The sequence below is a fragment of the Varroa destructor genome, unplaced genomic scaffold, assembly GCF_002443255.2.
Source record: "Varroa destructor unplaced genomic scaffold, Vdes_3.0 BEIS01000001.1, whole genome shotgun sequence".
Classification (NCBI taxonomy): Eukaryota; Metazoa; Arthropoda; class Arachnida; order Mesostigmata; family Varroidae; genus Varroa; species Varroa destructor.
Genome location: NW_019211454.1, coordinates 49,630,303 through 49,653,055, shown reverse-complemented (window position 1 = coordinate 49,653,055; position 22,753 = coordinate 49,630,303). Strand labels below are relative to the sequence as shown.

The 22,753-nt window shown below is 44.0% G+C and overlaps 1 protein-coding gene across 4 annotated transcripts in view; it reads right to left on the bottom strand.

Moving 5' to 3' along the window:
- Nucleotides 1-22,753, bottom strand: part of VGlut (Vesicular glutamate transporter) — a 139,204-nt gene that overhangs the window by 51,845 nt on the left and 64,606 nt on the right. For 2 of the 4 annotated variants that reach the window (XR_002675417.2, XM_022817108.2), the window contains exon 2: nt 4,221-4,319. Coding sequence is in view for 2 of the 4 variants with exons in the window: in XM_022817108.2 (XP_022672843.1) it covers nt 4,221-4,319 (99 nt within the window). In the remaining 2 variants the exon portion in view is untranslated. Of the gene's footprint in view, nt 1-4,220; nt 4,320-4,973; nt 5,398-18,422; nt 18,442-22,753 lie in introns of those variants that run through there. The other 2 variants (XM_086978030.1, XM_086978026.1) reach the window with 2 other exon arrangements.

The window sequence follows — 22,753 nt, the reverse complement described above, 5'->3', positions numbered from 1 at the left end:
CCTAGCCAAAGCTGGAGGTCTCGATAGAAATATTGTATGTTCCCGCCCATCGGATTCTCCCTCCCCTTCCAAGCTAAGTTCGTTTTACATGCTGTCGTCTCGCATTAAAACTCCATCAGTCTTCCCTAGATTTTGGAAGGTGATACAGGAAGGATGCAGTCAGTACATCGTAGCTGGGTTTTAGGGAGAATGGGAAAGCCTGGGGCGAGTGGCCTTCGTGCGCCTCAACTGGCGCTTCGCTGCTCGAGTTTTAGTTGTTCGGCTAGCTTCCATGAGACTATTCTTTGCTATTTTATTGTTTCATCTGATGGTTGATTTCTCTCTTTCGATTTTTCTGTTCCACTTTTATCCTGTCCCGCCGATTCTGTTATCGTTGCAAGACGTCCTTTGGGAAGCTCCCTGAGGATCGCTATTTGTACTTTTCGGGTCTCTCTCGCAAGTCGCTTTCTGCCTATCATTTTGCCGCTGTATCTCTTTGTTTAGTTTTTCTCGCTGCAGCCATTTCGCTCAGATGGGAATACGCACACATCCTACATATATCAATGAACGGTCATACAAGGATATTCAGCGTCGATAAAAAAGACACAACCAAGACTACGTATTAATGTCATTATCGCGAGTGAGATTATTTGTAGTGAACAAAGAGATATTTATAAAATCAGGCCAAATATACTCTCTCCCTGCAACTACTGAAACGAACCTCATCGTACGAGTAATCGCAAGAAGCGATGTTCCTTAATTAGCCTGAAGTGGTAGATCGCAACGTGAATTACAGCTGCTTGAAATAAATTCGCCTTACAACAAAGAAATATCAGCTTTTCGTGAAGCGAGAGCTATAGCCATGCGAATGGTATGGGTGGTAGGAAATTTTGTTTCACAATGGCGCAATAGCGTTACGCTAGATTCTTACCATATGCCTGGTAAACAAACTTGCCAAGTGAATAAAGTCTAACCCAATTTGCTGCTCAGTTCTAATATTAAGTCGGTTAGCGATGTGTCGTCAGCAGTCTAGCTGCCGGAGAAAAACAGCATAAAAGTAAGTAAAAATTCTAGCGGATAGAAATTAAAACTCGAGCGGTTCAATCCAGTTGTATTCCAGAAGTGGAGTCCTAATGTAAAAGGTTTCCGGGTCTCCTGCTCGCGTGAGCTGGAGCTCGTTCCATTCGCGAGTACTGCTGCCTTTGTGAGTCGTCCATTAGCTGTCCATGGCAGGACATGTGTCTCCGGCCTGCTTTGGCCGGCCGTGGTCCTATTCATCGGCCATACAAAAAAAAAAACGCATTGCGTCTCTCGTGCTCGAGTCTCCGCGAGTACGGTGAGAGAGAGCGAGACAAAAACAAGAAAAATATCATTTTAGTATTTATGAAAAGAGTCTCGTTTTAACTTGGACCGAACATTCCTCGAGTCCCAGGCTGAGCGTGCCACTCCGTCCGGCACTAAGCCTGAAAGTTGCATAGGGCAGCGGGTGACTGAGACGTTGGAGCGATCAACTGCTATATCGACGGACGACAGCGATCCGGTCTACCGTGTACATTCGTTGTTGCTTTTGTTAGGACCCACGTTACAGTGGCTTGCTAAACGAATCTGCCCAGCAATGATAACTGCAGTCTTATTCTGTCTGCCATTTGCAGCAGCGAGCGCGCAATAGTAATAAGCTTTCCAACAATAGGTCAAGGTCGACGTGTTCTTTGGATCTGGTCTTGGATTTGAAATACGCTGGTGAATGGCAATTACAATGAGCTATTAACGCAAATAGTACTTCGTCGAATTGCCTTCGTTGAAATGGCTCCATGTTTGAAAGTATTTGTTCCGATTTAGACGGACAACATTTTGGTAATTATGGCGAATATCATTACGTAATAACAAATAACAAGTTTATCACCAGGAAACTTATAATACATTCAACATGAACGGCTAACTAGCTCCGCCATGAGACATAAAAGTGTAGCTATTTAATGAGGTTACAATATGGTTCATGACACCTATGGAACGAAAGAAACATGGCTGTTGCGCAAGCTTTCTATGATACCAACCAGCCTTGGCCTAATTCGCTTTGCTTAAGATGCTATGTGTTTACAAAGGAACAGTTTCATCAGCGATGTTTACTTCGAACTACTCTGTTTTCGGCTCTTAAAGAGCTCGGGTCGAGGATTTCGGTCATATATAAATAGCATAACAACTCAAGCTAACTCGTTCACGGTCTTCTTTGCGCACGCTTGTAATTACGTTTATACTGGAATTGTAGTGCAGGATGCACTTTGAGAAAAACGAAACAAGTCTTATCTGATTTCAGTAAAAGAAGAACGCACTTACCACAGCAACTGCTTGAAGGTACTTTATCGTTAAAATGGGTGCGCGCGGCACAATGCTTAGGGGTTTTAGGGGTCTAGGGGGATGGATAGAGCACCGGACTTACAATTATGAAACGTTAGGTTAAGTCCCCATCCAAGGTTCAGTAGCTTTTCCGTGTTACTGAAGTTCTCAATTATAGTTCACTGTGTAGTTACGTTTGACGCTCAATTGCATTATCCCAACCTGTAGTCGTGCTATATTCGAAATTGGTCTCGTTTCAAGTGCACTTTCCTTTGCAGTATTTCGAAAGTTATGCGCATGACACTGCGCTGCCTGGCGACACGTGTAACACAGGGGCGTAATTATCTCGTCTTACCAGTGCAATCTTACCATGCTTGTATCTCTTCCTTTTGTGCCTTTTCCCGACCTGGCTGTGTCTCAGTCACCTTAGCTGCTTGGTGTACGATTTACGGAAAATAGTCAAAGCCCACGTTCTTGCGAGTTGATCAGAATGCCTCATGATTTCTGTGCGTAGATTTAGCCCGACTGCCGGAGCCTATACGTGTGCCTGTCGTGAAACCTTCAGTGCATATCAAAGCTATATATATACAGTTTTTCAGTAAGTAATTTATTGTCTACCTCGTTCTCTTGAGCCAGTCACTAGAGTACCATGACTGATATTTGATTAAAAATGCTTCACGAACGATGCTTGCTAAGAGGGGCAACATGTGCGTGTACAGACGTGGTCTTTGCTTAATTTCATAGTAAATAAAAAGTTTAATTATTGTCTTATGGTGCTGGTTGTCGAATCCACTGCAGTATCAAGTTCGAGTCAGCTTCTTGCGTCGGGGCAAGTTTCCGCATTGACAAAAGTCGGCACCAAATATTTCTGCGTTTTCTCGTTGTGATTTAATTGTGTTCGTCCAAATACTTTCTCCTTGCTGTTTCTCCTCGTTATCGTTGTTGCTAATGCTCGTTTGTTTGTGGTCTCTCGTATGTGATTGACTGTCTACGGCGGCAATACTGAATAGGGGGTACATCATGAACACTATTATTGTTCCCGAGGATTGGCAGGATTAATCGAGGGGGTGTACAATAGCCTTAAATGGTCCCTTCTCTCAACCGACTCGTCGTCACTACGGCGGTAGCATCGACAGCATCGTCAGCGCAGTCAGCGGCACAGAGAATGCTGTACAACTTCACAGGCGACAAAGTTCTGGGATTCCTGGGCCTGTCGCCTGCCATCCTACCGCGGCTTGGCCTTGGTCCAAGAGATTGGAATGCAGCCTTATTGAGGATTCTCTTTGAGTGCACGGCGTCTGGTTGATAGAGATATTCGCGTAAGTAAGCAGAAGACAGGAGACAGCGTTGTGAAAGGAGGAGCGGAGCCGGCTCTAAGCAGTCGTACTAGCAGCAGCAAATAAAAAGAGACGACTGCTTACCCGCCAAGGTTTACCACAGGGCATAGACGGAGGTGCGGCCACCCTTAGAGCAAAATGTCTGATGGCCTCACTCATCGGCAAGTGTATCCAGGGGAGGAAGCGAACGAAGAATTTCCGCCAAAGCATAGGAACGGTTGTCTACTTAAGCTTTAGCTTAGACGTACGTACATGTCGGCCCGGCACACGGAGACCATAAGCGGCCCCATGAAGAGACTATCCTGGCAACGAGCTGTGCAAGAGATCGGCAATAATTAGGAAACGGGAGAATGTGTTGTTCCTTTTAAACAAACTATCTTCTGCCAATGAAAAAGTATTTAGTCGGCTTTGTGCCATACTATTGACGTTATTAAAGCGATATTGGCTAGTGGACTAGGTACAGTAACAATTCGAAAAATCTAGAGTTGAATGAGATAAGCAACGACTTTCTCCAAAACGTATTTCTCGTAAAACGTATTCGTTTATGAGAAAGAGTTAATATCAACTTACCCGAATACTTTGGACCCGATTTGGGTGTTTGGCAAGTTCCTGATTGTGGACTTTATGTTGCCAAGTTCGAAGGCTTCATGAGCGTTGGCAGCCGGCTTCCTGTGAGAAATAAAATACAATACGACGTTAGGTATCAGATTCCCTCGTGCTGAAATCTATAAACTAACATAGACGTTAGTAGAAGTAAGATACCAATGGCTTATTTACTAAAAATCGAACTCTACCGTCATATTAGAACCCTGTTTGCATGTACGCATCGTCGTTTTGTTATTAGTTAAATATAAACGTACGCGTCGAAAAGGGATAAGGGATTTAAGGTTGTGTTCAAATTAGTGACTTGATTAAACAGGCTCTGTCCCACCTGTTACCTCACGGCTCCACGAGCGCTCATCCTACTTTTCTCATTCACTCGCTTAGCCTTATTTTAGCGATAATGTTCGAACAGGGCCGCGGCCTCTTACTTCTCGTTCGTCCTTCTAGATAGTCTACTTCCCGTACCTCATGGCCTATAGGAGCGGACAGGAAATTGGATTGTTACGTTGTCCTTGATGAGAGTTCGATTTTTACTTCGTGGCCTGTCTCAACGATCCCATCACATGCACGTAATGTCTCGTTATACTGCCTGCTACGTATCTTTTGTGCAGTGCAGCAGTTTCAAGATTACTTCTTTTTATACATTTGCTATGTTTACTGTTGTCGTTTTAGTTTGCAGAAGCTACAATATTAAAGCGGAATTCTACTGCTTATACTTACATCTTCATCCTTGTTTTTCATTTGACGCGTCTCTTTCTTGTTTGTTGCTCGTTTTTATCTTATTTTCGCTTATATTTTCTCATTTTAATTAAGATGAATAGTTTTCTTTGAATTGATTGAACACAATTGCGGTACCCTTTCGTTGCCTTTTCTTTACGCACATATATGTTGCAGGTTGTCCTGATGATACACGACTTCTACGTAGCAATTATTTTTTTATTCTATGTAAAAACACGTCAATTTTTTCGACCCTGCGTTTTTCGTTTACCCGCTTAATCTGTAGTGGAAACGCGGCGGCGCTTGCGTCGACACTTGCTACTCTATACCACTGCAACTTCGTCTCAATCGTCGCCAAAGCCATACGAGACTTGTTTTAGGTCCTGTCGCGTTTCGCCACCATTCCAACACGTATTGTCATTTCGCTGCCGTGGTCGTTTTCGACTGTTGCTGTTCTTATAAAACGAAAAGACTAAGATGCCTGTTTGTCCCTTCACTGTGAAGTGTTTCAAAGTAACAGCAGTAACAACGACGGTGTTACCTACCAGTGTTACCAGGAGCAGCACCAAAACCGCCCAGAGACTCGAGGCAACATCAACGGCCAGGCAACGGTCGCCAGCAAACCGCAATACATAGGACAGGAATGAAACGCAAGAAAACACCCCTGGCATACCCCGCCACTCACCACTCGTTTCGCCTCTCATTGGTAGCACCGGAGACGACACAACAGCGTGGCGCCGGTCGTTTCTTTGTTGTAGAAGTTCAAGAGGTGTGTAACACGGCTGGACGCTCGCTTCTTGCTGTCGTTCGCCAAACAGACGGGAAAGCTTCGACCGGGCGGAGAAAGAGCAAATTAGTGAAGTAAACGGGGAAATACAAACGGTAAGGATAAAAGTGGCCAATGGCGGTAGAATTGAGGCAAAGCCCCCGAACAGAGTGGCAATAGGACAATGATTTTCTATGACGGGTTTCGTACGACAAACACGAGTCGCCCTGCGACTGCCATTGGCAGATGAGCTAGGGTAGCAAAAGGCTTGGATTGTTTACAGGAGACGGGAACGGCTAGGAGAACTGTGATTCCTGTGGACGAGAACACTCGCATATGTATTTGTTTACGAATGTGCATACGCGTAGAGCTGTGTACCTGTGAATATTCTAGGCGGCTGCCCTCGTATCATTAGAATTTCGCTGATGTTAGCTTCTCAAGAAGGTAGCTTAATGCACTTATTCTATTTCCTATTCCTGGCTGATAGTCAAATGGCATTGTTATCTCTTAATTTAATTACACTTGTTGGCTAGTATGTTATGTGTTCCGTTGGCGAGGCTTAATCCAGCGACCTTTGGCTTTTTTCGGTCACAGGCCCAGCGTTACACGGGCATACTGATAATAATTGTTCTTTCTTGCCGTTACGGCAAGAAAGGTCCTCCTTTGCTCTGCGAGGCGTCTGATTCGGATCGTCAAACTGTGCATTAAAATAAAGTTTCGGAAAACGAATATGGAGTGTACCGAAACAATGTATTCTTAGCTGCCAAAACGGTCCGAGGTATGTGAGAGGGACCCTGTAGTTAGAAGCACTGTTCAGAAGACGGCCTGCTATGCTTATAACAGAATGGCATTTTCGAAAACAACACACTCCACTCTATTCTGAGCTTCGATGAGAATTATCTAAGACCGCTTTTTAGGAATGGTAATTGTCAGAAAAGCTTATATATCTCAGGTATTGTCTTCATCCTATGGGGAATAAACTTCCTGAACGGGTTGTGCAGATTTTCGTTACTAGCAAAAAGCTGGTACACTAAATTTACTCCCTTTTCCCTAGCCATAACCATGGTTGAAATCATAGATAAGTTTGACATTAGTTCGAGGACATAATTGGGAATTTGTGCGGGAACTATTATAATTGAGAGCTTCTGATTTCTGCGGCAGATGAGATACCAGTCCACTGGTGTCACAGCCATCGCCCACATTTTGTTGTACAATACCATGTATGCGTCTGCACACCATATTCAGCGTTAGAACGCCAAATCCTTGGCAAGAAATCACGGGCCCACACGATACGTCGAGAAGCTCATCATATAAAGAGCTAAAGGTCACGAGATATTGAATTCGGAAGTAAGGCAGACAGTTAACTGGCTTGCTATAAACAGTGCAACAATTGGCAAGGTCATTGTTGGCCCATTGAATTTTAGTGATTCTTATGTTATTGTGCATTTAAACCTGATGCATTGTTATCGAAAAATAGAAAGTCTGAAGAATGATGGAATTAATTTGATGGGTTATTCCTCCCCAATGTGTTTCAAAGCGTGCATGATTGGAAAACACCGGTCTGGTGCGAACACGAGGTCAACGCATATCTGTGTATCTGTGGCTTTATCACATAATGCTTCGACCCATTTCGTTTGGCCCAAGGAAGCCAGAGTTGGCACTGGAGAAAATTACTGACCCACAAATTTTGACACCTGCACGTATTTGCGATTCATCTAGAAAATAGTTCTGGATTTTCATTTTCCTCACGATCAGGGTCCATTATATCGTGTGTACGATTCGTCTGTTCTGTTAATATTCGACTTTATACTTCTGTCGAATAGTACATTGGAGGCAACATGTTGTTTTTTAAAGTACAAGTTTGATTAAAGTTAAAATTTTCCAATCTGTTAAAAAAAAACACCGAAAAATGCCCATTATGTTCAAGTTGTGGCAGAAACTGTGAAGTTCGACATTTTTTTATTGCAATTAATTGAAATTCAGCAATCCCTAGTCTGTGAATTAAGATTAATTATAACTTAATTTCTCATTTTTTTTTTTAGACTTTTAGATGTAATTATGAGTAACTCACGTGTGCAATGCATCTGATATTGAAATTTCTGGGTTTAAATGTGCGCGCGTTAAACTCGTTAATACTGTATGATCGAAATGTTTGCCATATACACAAATTCAAGACTTTATATGAAGAAAAGCTCCTGTGTTATAATCGGCAGACGCTTACTAAGGTCAAATCATCCATCCAGCTGAAAATCACAGAAGCTAGTCGCTTAGTGATTTTCCAAATATAGCCGAAGCGAGCCAACTATGAGTTGGCTCCACAAATGCGAGTTCTCAAGGTCTTCTGGATAATTTTAGTACAGCGGTTAAGTAGCACATTAACTATTTTTTGGTAAATTTGCTCTACCATAGTGCAACTAGAAATCCCTGCACTTTAACAATATAATCCCGTTATAGCTTTTTTTCTACTTCGTCAGTATCAGGTTTTAGAAAATTGTGAAAACCACGGATCCAGCTGATATTCCCCAGGATCTAAGAGGATCATAAAGATTTTTTTTAGCAAAACTCGCTTTGCTTCCGTGAATAGACAAAAAAGAAGACCACATTTTTGAAGCTTTTCATTACAAGGCCTTATTTCGATTCCACTGGCCTGTGTAGTACTTGCAATAAGAGATCTTCAATGTATAAGTGACATAGCTTTCTGCACGGATTAGAAGATTGCCTGATACGACATAATAATAGTATATCTTCATATGCGAAAGCCATTGGAGTTGTACTTCTTTGTCACCTAATCGATTGTTCGGCTCTGCTCAGCAGCGGCTTAGACAGATTAAGGGCACCAGGGATGGAGTATGAGCGCGCGACCATTGCGAGAGGACTACCATTACCATTTAGTTGTTTGTGCTCATGACCCTTTGACCGCTGTGAAGACGATGAGCCCTGAAGGCCACGAATGGTCCTGGGTTCACGACTCCGTTCGAGGCTGAGCGAAGCTCACCGGGCTTGCAGGTCACGGCCCATTTAGCTTAGCGACAACGCCACCGCTATTAGGCAGAGGCGTCTGATACGGTACTGTGCCGTACCTGTGCAACATACGAGTATAATGGTTCCGCCCTGATGTCTCGACTTCACAAAGCCGTCATGCTGTCGATGAAAACGACAGACGTAAATGACGTAAGAATGAGGACAAGCCCTTGCGTAGACACTAAACTACCCTATGGATGGCATGAATTGCACATTGACAAATAAAGATAAGCTCTCTGTACAGTAATCTCTATAGAACCTTAAACTAAAATTGAGCCTATTTACAGACGTTAAGCTGTGAAATACTCCTTGTATATTAGAGCTAGTTGGTATTTTTCTAACACGGAAACATTTTTAGGGCAGTTGCCACTTTATAGATAACCTTGCTGTTTCCGCAGCCCGTAGTGATTATACAACACGCTGCGCAGCCGCAAGTCAGCAACTTATCGCATAGGAACGTCCGGTTAAAATGAAGCGCGTCGTATAGGAATTCTTGTGTCATGATCCGCGCCTGGCTTCTTCACCCCATTACCCCGGCCTTCACCTCAGATACAGCATCGTCGTCGCTGTTGGCGTGGTCATTGTTTTCTGAACTGGAGGCCTATTTCGCTGTTAGATCGAAAGGGAAAACTGGTTGGAACAACATAGTCCTGTCTACCGGCCATATGTTTTTCCTCTCTTATTCTGCCATTTTCAATGGCTCACTCGCCTATCAACCTTTACCTTGCCAAATCCTCGGCTACCGTCCGCTTCAGCAACACAAAATCCGCGGTAGTTGGCCATCTTCCGCCTCTGCCATGCTAATTTTCCTGTATTAGCCTGTCTCATATCAAGCTCAATGCTGGTCATCTACTAATATAGTCTAGTAAAGCAGTCCACTTCAGAGACATATAATCTCCTCCGGCAATGCTGTGCTTCTACCTCACACAGTCCACTAACATCTAACGATTCTTCGTAGTAACGGCCGTTTGGCCCCCGCCGCCAGGGGTGCTTCAGCGTGTAGCACCACTGAATAACGCTAAACATACCTAGTATTGCCCACGGTAGCCATAGGGTACCAGTCCGCTGGCTGCAGTAGCAGTTACTACGACGTGTTGAGGTGGCCCAAAGGAGAGCGCAGAGGGGAAGGCGACGTACCGCGCTCAATGGGACTTAATGCACGCGGCGTCGCCACAGCTGCTGCGGTTACTCTTCCGCTTTGCATAGCTCTACGTTGTCTACCTATGTGTTGTCTGACAAGCGCTCTCAGCACCGCGCAGCATAATACTTGGCGTGCAGACATGACTAGTGTATTTGTACCATGCGTACATACAGCCATGTACTCATACGTACATGTATATATAAAAGAGATATAAGCAACACAAACCATACACGGACATATGTTCACTACGTGAACATCGTCCGTCCCTGCGTCGTGTACCCTTCCCAACGACTCGGTAGGTGGCGGGCAGGCGGGCGAAAGTGGGCGCGCGAATTCGTTCTCCGTCCCGACAAGACAAGAGACAAGACAAGCTAAGTGTGTACCTATTGTTGTATACGGACAAGAATATGCAGCAAAGGCTAGCTCCCCTTGCAGCCTCACCAAGCCCACAGCCTCTTGACGCTGTCTGTCAGGCTGTGTGTCTTCAACGCGGGACACAGCGGACCATGCGTTAGTAAGAACCGGCCACTGCTCCCAGCTCGACCGGAGTCAGAGAAGAGAGTTGGGTGGCAGCGAATGGCGGTAGCAAGCCACGGTTTCATATGCACCCCCTAATTCGGTCCCGCGGTCTGAGCTCCTCCAGGAATATATTAAGTAAGATATGGAACAAAATAGCGATACGGTAATGAGCCACCAGCCGATGACGGTAGAAAGCGGGGAAAAGACTCCAGCACATTATAAGACCTGGGAGAGAACAAGCGCGGGGTCAGGTTGAAGGGAAGGTGTGTACTAATGCGATGAATAACAGCCCAACCGAACAGCGCTAATGTTGTTGGGTCTCATCTGCTGAGCAGTTCTGGGCCGTCCATTGAAGTAAATACGTACAGCTAGTATTAATGCGTTTGATTTTTCTTTTTCGGAGAAATTGGCAGAGAATTCGACGAAGAGCAACGGCCGCTGGCAACGGGCGCTTGAGGTTGTTCCACTCTATCCGGTAGGATATTGTACGAGTTGTGTAATCAACAGCGTGATGATAAAGTATACGAATTCTATACGAGGATTTTTCTAGACGATTGCTTTGTTAGCTTGTTAGTAGTATTCGTTATACGAAAGAAGGAACCCTTATTATATGTTCCTTTGTCTCCCATTGATCTTGAATGGGAGTTCTCATAGGAAGCCTTGCTTGAGTAAAGAATGTACGTGCACCGATATTCGGTTTGACCTAAATTGCCCTCGCCCAATGACTATTGTATCTAGGGCCTGTTGCTAAATTAACCCAGTTAGTGGTGATATTGCTAAAAATACCACAGGCAAAAGTAGCTAGCAGACTAGTGCACATCGAGAACTCACATTTTATTGGTGCGCCTGATTTTTGCAGTTGCAATGATCGAAATGACAGCCGCGATTAGAGTGCAACGTAATGCTGCCTGTAACTACAACTACCCCCGCCACCAGCAAGAATTGTACAGTTAAATATTTAGCCGCTGAATGAGAAATAGTAGGGTTTTGCTTACTGCGGGCACGATACGCGTTTAAGGCGTGGCAACTCAGCTCTAATAGAGCTCGTACTCGATCGCCGATCGATAGGGTCGTCAAAACGAAAAGCAGATCCTCGATTCGAGGTCTGGAGCTGACTTGTATGATTGACGTTTTATGGGCATCACACAAAGCCTGGTTTAAATATGTGGGCAACTACTGTTCATTGTACTAGCTGAACGCTCTCATCAAGATGGCTCCTTTATTCGGACAAGGACTCAGGCCATAACGGCTAATGAAATTTCACATATCGAAACCCCTTTCACACGCTCTCAGTTTTCTTTGTATGTATCGTCAAAACTGACTGAACACTCTGGCCAACATTGCACCGCGTCTTCCCATTAGTCGAATCTGTTGATTAATCGGCCTGTAAAGGCTCGGTGACGGCAGGCACTATCTGGAGCGTTCTCTTTTGTTGATGATATGTATGGTTTAGATTTTGCTGCTCTACTGAGGTGCGGATAATTTGCCAGACGTCGATCCTACTACAGCGAAAAAAATCTCGATAGACCCCGAAGCAGCGTGACCACGTGGATTTTCTACAGAAATACAATCCACTCAGAGACCAGATATATACGCTTCTTTCTGATCAAGCTTCCTTCCGCTTTGTATCGTTGACATTTTGGTCGTGTTAGAGCGGGAACAAACAGTAATAAAGGACAGCGGACCAAATTCTGATCAAGATCCGGAACAGATCAAAGCGAAATACAAATGGCAAATACAAAATGACAATAATCGTCTTAAAATGGCTGAGGATGTTCGCGTGAGCACATTAAAGGCCACATTAGCTCTTTTTCGGTTGTCCTTTTTCTCCGCCGCTGTCTCCTAAAGTCTTCCTGACGTCTAGTAGACATATGTGTGCCTTAAAGAGTACTTTTTCTTTAAATCTACTAGATGACTCAGCCTAACATGCAACCAAAGAGGGCTTAGAGCGGTGCGGTCAGAGTTTACGGTATTAAGCCAATCGCGCATTCAGTACATGTTGAAAGGCCGAAAGGGTGGTGTTTCGAACCCCCTTTTTCTTTCGTACAAGGACAACAAAACCGAGGTCTTCGTTATCTAGCCGCCTTGTCGCGACGACGGTACTTGAGCCGCTGCTTAAATCAGAAACAATGATGATAGAAACAAAGAGAAACTAGAAGATACTTAATGCAATAGTCGAAAAGCGGTAAGCTTCCGATCAGTTGATTTTACCTAAAGGGAGTAGGCGAAGATTAGAGAACGGAAAAGAGGCTTAGCCGATAATCTTAATTGATCTTCATCTAGAATCCAGTGTTTTCCCGTAGCGTTTTCATCTTGATAACTTTCTTCTGTCACGTTTTTCGCATTGTAGTTGTTTGGGCTAGAGTGTTATACACTTCCCCGCGGGTGAGCAATGTAAGTAACCTGGTAAAATAGAGATTCGGTACTAATAGTGAGCCGATAGCGATGGGTTGATTCACATAATAATACAATAGAACAATAACTGATTATCGCAAGCCAGTATCATGCTTTGCTTATGTTGTAGAAATAACGTCGCGTTTGCATGATGCTATATTGTCGACAGTTTATGTTTGGGCACACTATTGCTACACAAACATAGAACAGCCTCTAACGTAAATTCTCTCGAAAACCCAGATGAATGTTTGCATGTCGGTTTATCCATATTTCGTATACATGTTTATAACAAGCTTGGGTTCAGATTAGGAAAAAAATTTGTCCGCCGGTAAGCGCCTCTACGTTTAGATATACCATCATAATAGAGGTTTGGGTAAAAGTATTTTAAATATATAGACCCTGTTCGGCTTTGCTGGTACTATGTTATGCATCGGGCAGGGTAAGTTTTCAGTATCGCCGACAGCGAATAGTAAATAGCAAAAAAATAATGCCGACGACGTCAACAACAAGGACAACAGCAAAAACATTCGTAACATTAATAACAATTCGGTAGTCGAGAGAAAAGGCATCGAATGCACATACAAACAAACTCACTCCCTTACGATTCATTCGTTCAAGCATTTTGAAGGCATGGCCTTCCGGGCGAATGCGGAATGATCAGCGAGGGCGTGAGGTTGTCGAATGAAGGCGATTTGCTGGTTTGCATTGGTCCGCGCCCCAGCGGATGGATTACGGTACCCGCCACAATAGCAGAAGCTCTAACGTCGCCAGCAGCAGCAGCAGCAGCGTCCGCCAACGCGAACGAGCGAATGAGTGTTTTCATCAATCTTGTAGAATAGGTAGTGCTGGTAGCGGGGCAAAGCAGAAGAGGAGAGGGTATCGGTGGCAACGGTAGAAATGGTCGGTTCTATCCTGGCCCGCCAGCCAGCAACCTCCAAGACTACTGCTACCGCTGCTGCTGCTGCTGCTGGCAGGTCCACCGCATGGAGCAAGCGCAAAGCCTCGGAGCCTCACTACGATGCAATGCACGGCACTTCAGCCACGAAGCACCCAGGCCCATAGGCTGACAAGGATCAGGGGTGCTTACAGACTGCGGGTAGCAGCCAGCCGCCCAGTTAAAGCGGTCGAGAGGGCTCGCTCGAGTTGGTGAAAATATTGGGGAACGAGCGAAGAACCACCGAGCGAGGGAGCCATTCACAGGCGGCGGCAGCAGCAGCAGCGTTCTCCTCTTCAAATATTTATCGAACGCGTGGTGTACGCTACGCTTTCTCTGATCATCTCAGTTGTTTCTATCTTGGCCGGCCACATAGACACACATATAGCTACTACCACAACTACAGCTACCACTATTACTATAATAACTGCTTGAAATCTACCATCAGCCTCTTTACTATCCGGCCGTTCCATCAACTGAAGCTTCTCTCAGCTTCTTACTTTTTATCGGATAGACGAGACAGTTAGCTACGTAGAGTAGTGGAAATCCACACAGACACACTTATACGTAAAATATTGTCATAAAACTCACATAGTTAATCAAATTAACGTGCGAGCAATGATCAGGGTTTGCCTTATTCAGTGTGTGCCAAATTCACTTTTTGTGTAAGTAGTACTTTAAAGTTTTTAGTTGCAATGGCTGATGTCGATTCGATGTGGAACGCATTTTAAAATGTCGTTGCGGAACTGCTATTTTTCTGTATCGATATAGGGCTCTAGATATAGGGGCCCTCTATAGATAGGCCTCTATAGCCCTCTGATGACCCTATCGAGTCAGATCGAAGCGAAGGAGATATAGATAATCGCCATGATTCGGAAGGCCGGGACAGGCCAAAGAAACGAGCACTGAAGTTAGAGGACGGCTTTGGCAGAGCGAGCTTCTCGTCGTAACCGAAGTGCTTAACGTCCATCAACATCTCCTAAAAGGAGGCAGCGGATAGACTGCGTGGGAGTTTGCGGACTCCACCAAAGCGCGTCGGGAGTGCTGTGACCTGTGTTAAAGATTCACAAGCTACCACCTTGAAGCAAGCGGGAGCTATTGTGCGCCCAGTCGTTGTCAGTTGTCTGTCAACGGTGTAGATTAACTCTTTTCGACTAAGGCGACTGCGACGCAGCTATGCTATGGCAGCAGCATACCGTGAATAAGGCATTGACAAACTGTCGTCTACGCCCTCCTACAATGACCTGTCGTGCACCATGTGGTAAGACCTTTAGCTGCCCTGAACGGTCGTGTTGAAGAGCAGTGTTAATGTAAGTGAGAACGCATACGTTTTTTTAAAATGCTTATTTAAAATTGATTACATTATCGTGTCATGAGTAATGCACCTGTGGCGCGCCCTGTACCACATGTTGATAGTTAACATAAGTCATGACAATGGTTTATTGCAATCACAGATTGATCCTGTGAATAGGAACCCAGTCCCACACGCCGGTGTGGTTACATTTTTTAGGGATCCTTGCAGGCCTTCGATTATTTCATTTTGTATTTTGTCAGGCAATTAACTTATTTATTAATATAATAATTGTTAATATATCCATAATGGATAAACTGGTAATTAATGTGGCCACTTCTTTATGACCAAAATCTCACCGGTGGTTCGTTCATGTTAGCATTGCTGTTGGTATTGACACTTCACCGAGAAGTTTAGGTACAGATGAGATTTACGCGTACCACTTACATTTTGTGTATACGCGGCAACTTCTGCGGAAAACGATTGTTCCTATTGCTAAAACGTTTTATCTTTATCTCCTAACTAAACCTCTACCACTCTACTAAATTGCTTCAAGTATGAAAAATTTAATCGTGAAGTCTCTAAAAACAGACCGTATTGACACTACCACTATCATGTCAGATGTGTTTTGGGTTTGCGACCTTTGAAGAACCCCAATGTTACTATAATTCTTCTTACTCAACATGGGCGCTAAAGGGTTGCGTGTTGTTATTTATTATTAGAAATTGCATGTTTCGAATAACACAGCGAAAATATGGGTGTATTACCTTTTTTTTTCAAGAAGCTGGCTTAAGGAATGCAACGGGCAACGGCTTGACCAGCCTGCCTGTCAGGGACTTCGACGCCAGCAATTTTAACGCAAACTGTGAAAATAAAAGCCCAGTTTTACTAGGAACAGACACAACACTAACAGTGCGTTCAGCTTTAATGTACCGCATTTACTGAGTGCTTATATTAATCGGTTAATCTCTATGTTACTGACATAAAGCAAAAATGAACCGAAATAACTCAGCTACACAATCATATTCGTATTATCCAGTTCTTGATAACCTTGGTTTTAGAAGAGCTTCACGCTGTCGTATGGTGGAAACCTGAAAGTGAGCTTCAAGAATACTTAGAAACGTATTACCTAACCTTGGCCAGTTAAGGCGAACGGACCTTTCTTCGGAAGACGTCACGCGAATAGGCTGCTTCCAAAACAGGCATACTATTTCTCCAATCTTTGTCTCGTCTACGCTTTCTGAGACAACAGATAGCCATAGGATTGTTGCGACCACGCTAAAACGCTTGCCTTCTTCATTCAGCCTGACAATCATTGGGCAATTAGAGAAAAGCTAAAAAACTACCCGGCCATAGAAGGCACTTGGAGGAGATCATCTATATTTAATGTGTGCCGAGCTCATAGGACATTCAAAGTGGAAACTTTTTGCTTCCCATTAGCAAAAAGCCATTCTAGCTTTTCTTAATCAATCTGTGCATCGCTAACGTTCGCGCATTGGCAATATTCGTATGCACAACTCGTAAACGCGCATGCTCGTGCCGCCCACATTCTACAGGCTCTTGTACGTTTTGTTATGAAGCTGCAGGGGTTTTTATCATGATATCAATATAATTGTATTTGAAAGTGGTTTGTATTCGAGATTGCAGTCAGTGCGTTGAGCAGTCAGTGTTCGATTGTATTATACAAGCTGCGGTCTTGAAACGGATGACTCACCTGTGCGTCAATAGTAAAAAAATAGATGATTTTTAATTCACTGATCGTATTAGTAGATATATGTTGACCTAAATACCGTACGTTCTGATCAGGGACGGCATAGAAGTAGCAGCCTTTTTGACTGCAGACGTCAGATTTCTCCGCAGTTGCGCAAAATAGATCTTGTGCTTGTGCTTACCATACAAGAAATCCTCAGAAGAAAACAGTATATAATACGTGCCTGGATAAAGCTCATTGTTTAAAATTTAATCTCAATGATTACCACCAAAACAGATATAGTACTTCTAAAAAGCTCGCACACGACATACTAACTGGACTTGGGTAGGTTTCGCACTGCCTGCTTTTCGTGTGTGAAATCTCTCACGGGCTTTCTTTGACGATGGAATGGATGCTTTCCTGGGTCAATTGTATTGTTGCGCCCTGCAAAATTTGTGGGCCTCTCCGCTTCAAAACGCGAACTGTTGTTTGATACGAAGCTTCCCTGTAAGGCGTTAACGATATTAAGAATTCATGTCTGAACCGCATAAAGTCGAGTATGGGTTTTTTACGAGTTTTTAAGTTCTTAGCGTGCGTACACAGCCATCCGGCAAAAAGATACCAACAGACATCTTCTTACGTGTACAGAAAAGGTGTAGAGAGATGGTATATGTAGTTGAAAGACATTTCGATGCCGTTACATAAACTTGAGTCGATTTTCGAAAATTCTATCTGATTTGTTGAATTCCCTTCAGCGCTCAGTTTTTGGTATCGCTGCTGAGTTAAAAGTATTTTATACACTAGGCAGGATTCGTTAACTCACGTTTCCTATGCACGTTATAGTAGCACTATTGCCAGTGTTAGGACTAAACTGCCGATGAAGCCTAGTGTCTATATGTATCAGTAATAACTTTCGGAGCAAACGATCTTTGGTCATCTGATCTTCGAAAAACAACACTCCTCTTCATCTTTGGCTTGGTCAAAGCTATTTATCTGACGGGGGCACTTCACCGAAGAGTGGCCCCATGCCGACCAATCGTTTCAGGTCTTCCCCAGCCGAGATCACGTTCTTACCAAGTGCTTGCCGTCTGCTCAAATCCCGTCGATTTGATTGCCTTCTCACAACGAAGAAGGACCTTACGAGAGCGTCTACATCGACACAGATGACTGCTACGGCTTTTACTAACAGAATAATCCAGTAAATATCGTTGGCTGAAGACGGCATTTTGGGCCCTTATATGGTCGCTACACGCCATCAAACTTGTAATGGGTTATAACAGATAAGCTGGTTGGTAGGCAAAGCAACGACAGCTATGTCTTGGAGCAATACCGGACTTCGGTAGGATGCAATTGTTTTTCTTTTGTCATTTGCCAGTGCAGTAACATTTTCGTTTCGCTGGCCTTTTGGTAGCATGCTGTCGAGTCAAGTGGAGCGGGGGTGTTCCAGTTCGCCTCTGCAAGGACATAACTGTACCCAAAAAAGTCTTCGACAAATTTCAACAGGTCAACTTTAGAGCAGTTTGTAAGATAAATTCTGAATACAAGAACCTAAACGCTAAATAAAAGAGCCACAGTAAGGAAGGCCACTAAAGGCCAAGTCAGAAGTTTCATCTCTTGTGGGATCATCATAGGCACTCAGTTCCGTTCCGTTGCCTGACGCTTGTAGCCGCTAAATGTTTGCCTTAGTTCCACTAACCTTTTTTCTCTCTTCTTCTTTCTCACAACCTCTCTGTGTGTCCGATCAGCTGAGGCGTCTCGTTCCTTTTCTTCCTCTTAAACCCGCCATCGTCAGTGCCATACCACCCTTGCTACTGCTACTCCCGAGTGATATTCATGATAAAGCATCGCGCTTTCTGATCCTCTACTCCGGCATTGCACACTGGGTCGTGTTCCGGCGATCTCGTTCAACGTCGGAGTCCCGAGTTACGGTGGTGGTCGTGGCTGGCAACTACGAAGACTCGACGAACAAAGCCAGCAGGGGATGGAGAGAAGACAACTGGGCGACGCCTATGCAAATTCGTAGCACTCGCACTGCTGGCGTCGCCACTTCGTCCTCACTTGAACACTCACTCGGTGTTCAGTACCCTGTCTTTTTTTATCGTTTCTCGTATCCGTCTGACTGCCTAGCTATCCTCCCGCCTAGCTACAATTTCGACCCTCAGTCCGTCTTTTCTACTTCTGCTCGCACGACGACTAGTAACGCTACAGCTACGGCTGATTTGCACGCACTCTACGAACGCAGAGCTGCGCGAAAGGCTGCAGTACGGCCCGCTGCCCGATACCTCTCCGTCCGCGAAACGTACGCCGCTCTCAATTGTTTGTAAAACGGTGTTTCTTCGTGCTCTGGAGAGGAGTGAGTGGAGCGTTGCCGGACATAATGTGAACGAAACTTTGCACACTGAAATGCCTATATTTGCGTATGTGTGTAAACGAAGACAGATAAAAAATATTAAAACAGCTAGACCATAGAACCAGCCGGTGTAGCGAGCTCGCCTCTTTTGAGCGTAACTTCAGAGACAGAGGAACTCTGTCGAAACAACTGAAATCTAAGGAATAAATTATTCGATAGCTAGAATGTCTAATCGGCACTAACACATTTCTGTCTACGGCAACTGCGGAAAGTTGCAGCATTGGAGAGGGGTAAAATTGGGATATTTGTCAGTCATTGGTTTATCAGAGGCGCCTTACATGCACATACCATATAGACTGTAGGCATATCGTACAGCTAATTCAATTTATTGTTATCACGGCTTAGGCCGTAGTCCTAAAGCCAATAACGAGGGAGGATAATATTATGAGTGTCCTAATGCGGCAAATACCAAAAATGAGGATGTTTTATTCGCCTAAAGAAAAACGACGCTGTTTAGAATGTAGCATGCATTGTGTTAGCATTTCAGTCCTACTTTGTATAGATTCTTTTTACAGCTTATGATTCTTTGACTGGAAAGATAAAACAGCTTGTTCACGAAAACCATTACTTTTAAATGAATCTTCTTTATTTTCGTCTTTTCCCGAATATATCTGGACTCCCGTGGCTACCTACCTTGTTGATTACTCAAAATGTTTCTATACAAAAGAAAGCTGCCACGCAAATGCCACCTAGGTTATATAGAAACAACGCCCGGTGGGACCGAACGGGAACAGCGCTAGCCTTATACTAAATAGAATCAGCGACCCATTGTTTAAAAACGCATCGACCCAACGATGTCTTGCACGGTCGAGAACTGGGGAACCACTCCAGAGAGACCCAGGCGATGCCATTGATCTCGTAACCAAGCGGCTATGTTAAGGAACCGACGAGTAAACAATCATCGTGTCACAACAATGATCGGGTTGCTCTGTTCAACATAAATGAAGCTATAATATCATTGTATGGGTAAAATTCAGTTGGACATTATTTCCTGTGAAAACTATAACAAGTGTTTTAAAATAAGCAAAGGTAAAATTAAGTAAAGATGCAGTTTATTATTAGGGAGAGATGTATTCTTTCATATAGACCATCAGGAAGCTCTGAGGTGTTGATGATGTAGCATGTTGAAGCATTTCACTACACGTATTCATTAACAGTTGAGGAACTAGAAAAGACTGACGACGCGAACATTTCTCTGATATTAGTTTAACTCAAGAAATGATCTTGAAATAACACATAACAAAATAGCGTTCACACTCGTGGTTGAAGTTCGCGTGCCTGCAACTTGTCCTTTACGGACAATGTTTATTTTAAGATATCAAATCTATGATGGCATCGAAATCTCAATAGCTTACGACAAAGTCCTACTACACGAACAATTTGACGTAGAAATATGTCTCTTTCTGTGAGTTAATGAGCGCAATGTAATTGGTGTGCCTAAAACAGGGTGCAGGACAATTGAAAATAACGGCGGTATATCAATACTTTCATCGCACGCCTGAACATATTGTTAAGCTTTTTTTATTTCACCAAAAAACCGTAGTACATTTCAATTAAAAAAGTGTCGATTTTATGCCTCAGTCATAAAAAATGAGCTTAAAGAGATCACAGTTGCTAAATGTTACTAGCCAGTCAGCTAAGGTCAATCACACCCAAAACCATTCGGATATAAATGCCGTCCTCGAATATCCGAAATACGAAGATTGCGAGTTGGAAACAGGAGCAGGGTTGCTCAGAGCGATCTATTGGAACGTTATTTTGATGGCCTAGAACGGCGTTCAAAAATGTTTTTTTGTTTCAGCTACCACATTGTTCGCAGCTTCCCCTGTACCAGTTTAAGTACCAGCGAGCTATATAAAGATTGTGTAACAGATTCCGACCAGTGGTATTCATTAGCCCTTTGACTGACAATAGAAGTTTTACGCGTGTTCTAATAAACAATTACTCATTGTCTTATTTACATGAAGTGCCTGGCGTCGTCCGTTACCGAAAAGCCCGATCGTGGCGGGGCACAAAGCCAGCAGCTAAACGTGCTCGTCGACAATGTATCGCAGGTTAATGATGTTTGATCGTCGATAGACTTTTGCCTACTTCGTATTGACTACACTCGGCGCCAGCACGCAGGCCCATGTTTTCGAACACGAACGTCGCAACGAAGATAATGGTGTCATCGCACGCTAACGCATCTCAGCAACGGACATTGTCTTTAGCTGCTGTAGCAGCAGAGTTTCCCCTTCGCCTCTGCTAAGTACCGCCGTAGCCAGCATGTTTCCTGAGTCTCACAAACGCATCAGTCTCCTTTTAGCGGCTTCACCGTCATCCCTCGCTTCTTTGGCACGCATGATGATAAGAATTCGATCAACCAATGACCCGCGTCCCACCTCGGACGCCGTTGCCCGTTTATCCCATCGGTCGGTTGCTCGTCGTCGTTGTCACGAGGAGGCTTCACTGTTTCGTCCGCGTCAGTGGTGCAGCCCCTGTCATTTTTCCAAAGGCCTCCGATCTCTTACACCCACCTCCGACTATTTCCCAGCCGTACTTGCGCTGCCTCATCCTGTATCCGTGCTCATCGGTAGCCGGTAGCTATAGACAGCTTTGGATGGAACGAGTCCTCTAGCGACTTTAGTTGCTAAAATATTCATGGTTTGCCTGCCCCGTTCATCCTTCTCTGTTTGTGTGTTACTGGCTCCTTTCTGTTTCACATAACTTGCCTATGATTCATTTTACACTTCGTTAGCGTTCGTGCCGTTTGAATAAAGCAACTCAACAGTAGATCGAACTACTTGCAAACGAGATTACTAGCGATAAGCGGTAACGTACGATGACGCTGTCTTCGTTACGCGAAGGATTTAGAACGTATAGGTTTGTGCGAAGTGTCTCCAGGAAAAGGCAGGATTCTGATGTTAGCCAATCGACGGTATCAACAACACTTCATACGAAATACATATAGCATATATAAGCATTGACGAGAATGGAAAAAAGAGCTGTAGTATCTCGTCTAGTGAATGATAGGTGGGGTGACACCTACGCAGGAATCTACCCGGTTCAAGACTTCGTGTTCCTGCTGTGTCTGAATCACCGGATGTATAATCTGTCTGCTCACTGGCCATAGCTATTTGGATATTTAGGTTAAAGCAAGCCAATTCAATGGGTATGTATGGTATGTAAGTGTTATAGACGCACTCTATGCATGTACGCACTGCATTTAGGTGGCAATTGTCTATGTAAAATAGTGACACCACTCTGTATGCATTAAGCGTGCAATTACGATATAGTTATTGAAATACGCACGTCTGCGCATGCCACGTGCTGTAAAACAATTTCTACTTTATGATGTTCTAAAGGAACCCAACAACGAAACCTGTATACTAGCGAACGTAACATGGAATACAAATAGTATCACTACCTATTATAACGAATCGCAGCCCATCAACCTATAAAGACAGAAAAATTTGTTGTTTAAGCGATATGTCGTGAATGAGGAATAGAGGAATCATTATTTTTGGCCCTTCATTGCAACGGCCGTAACTACAATTGCCAATACGGAAATTGAGGTTAGTTGTATTGTTGTAAAATACTTTATCGCTTCTATATCATTGATAACACTGTGTTCGTTT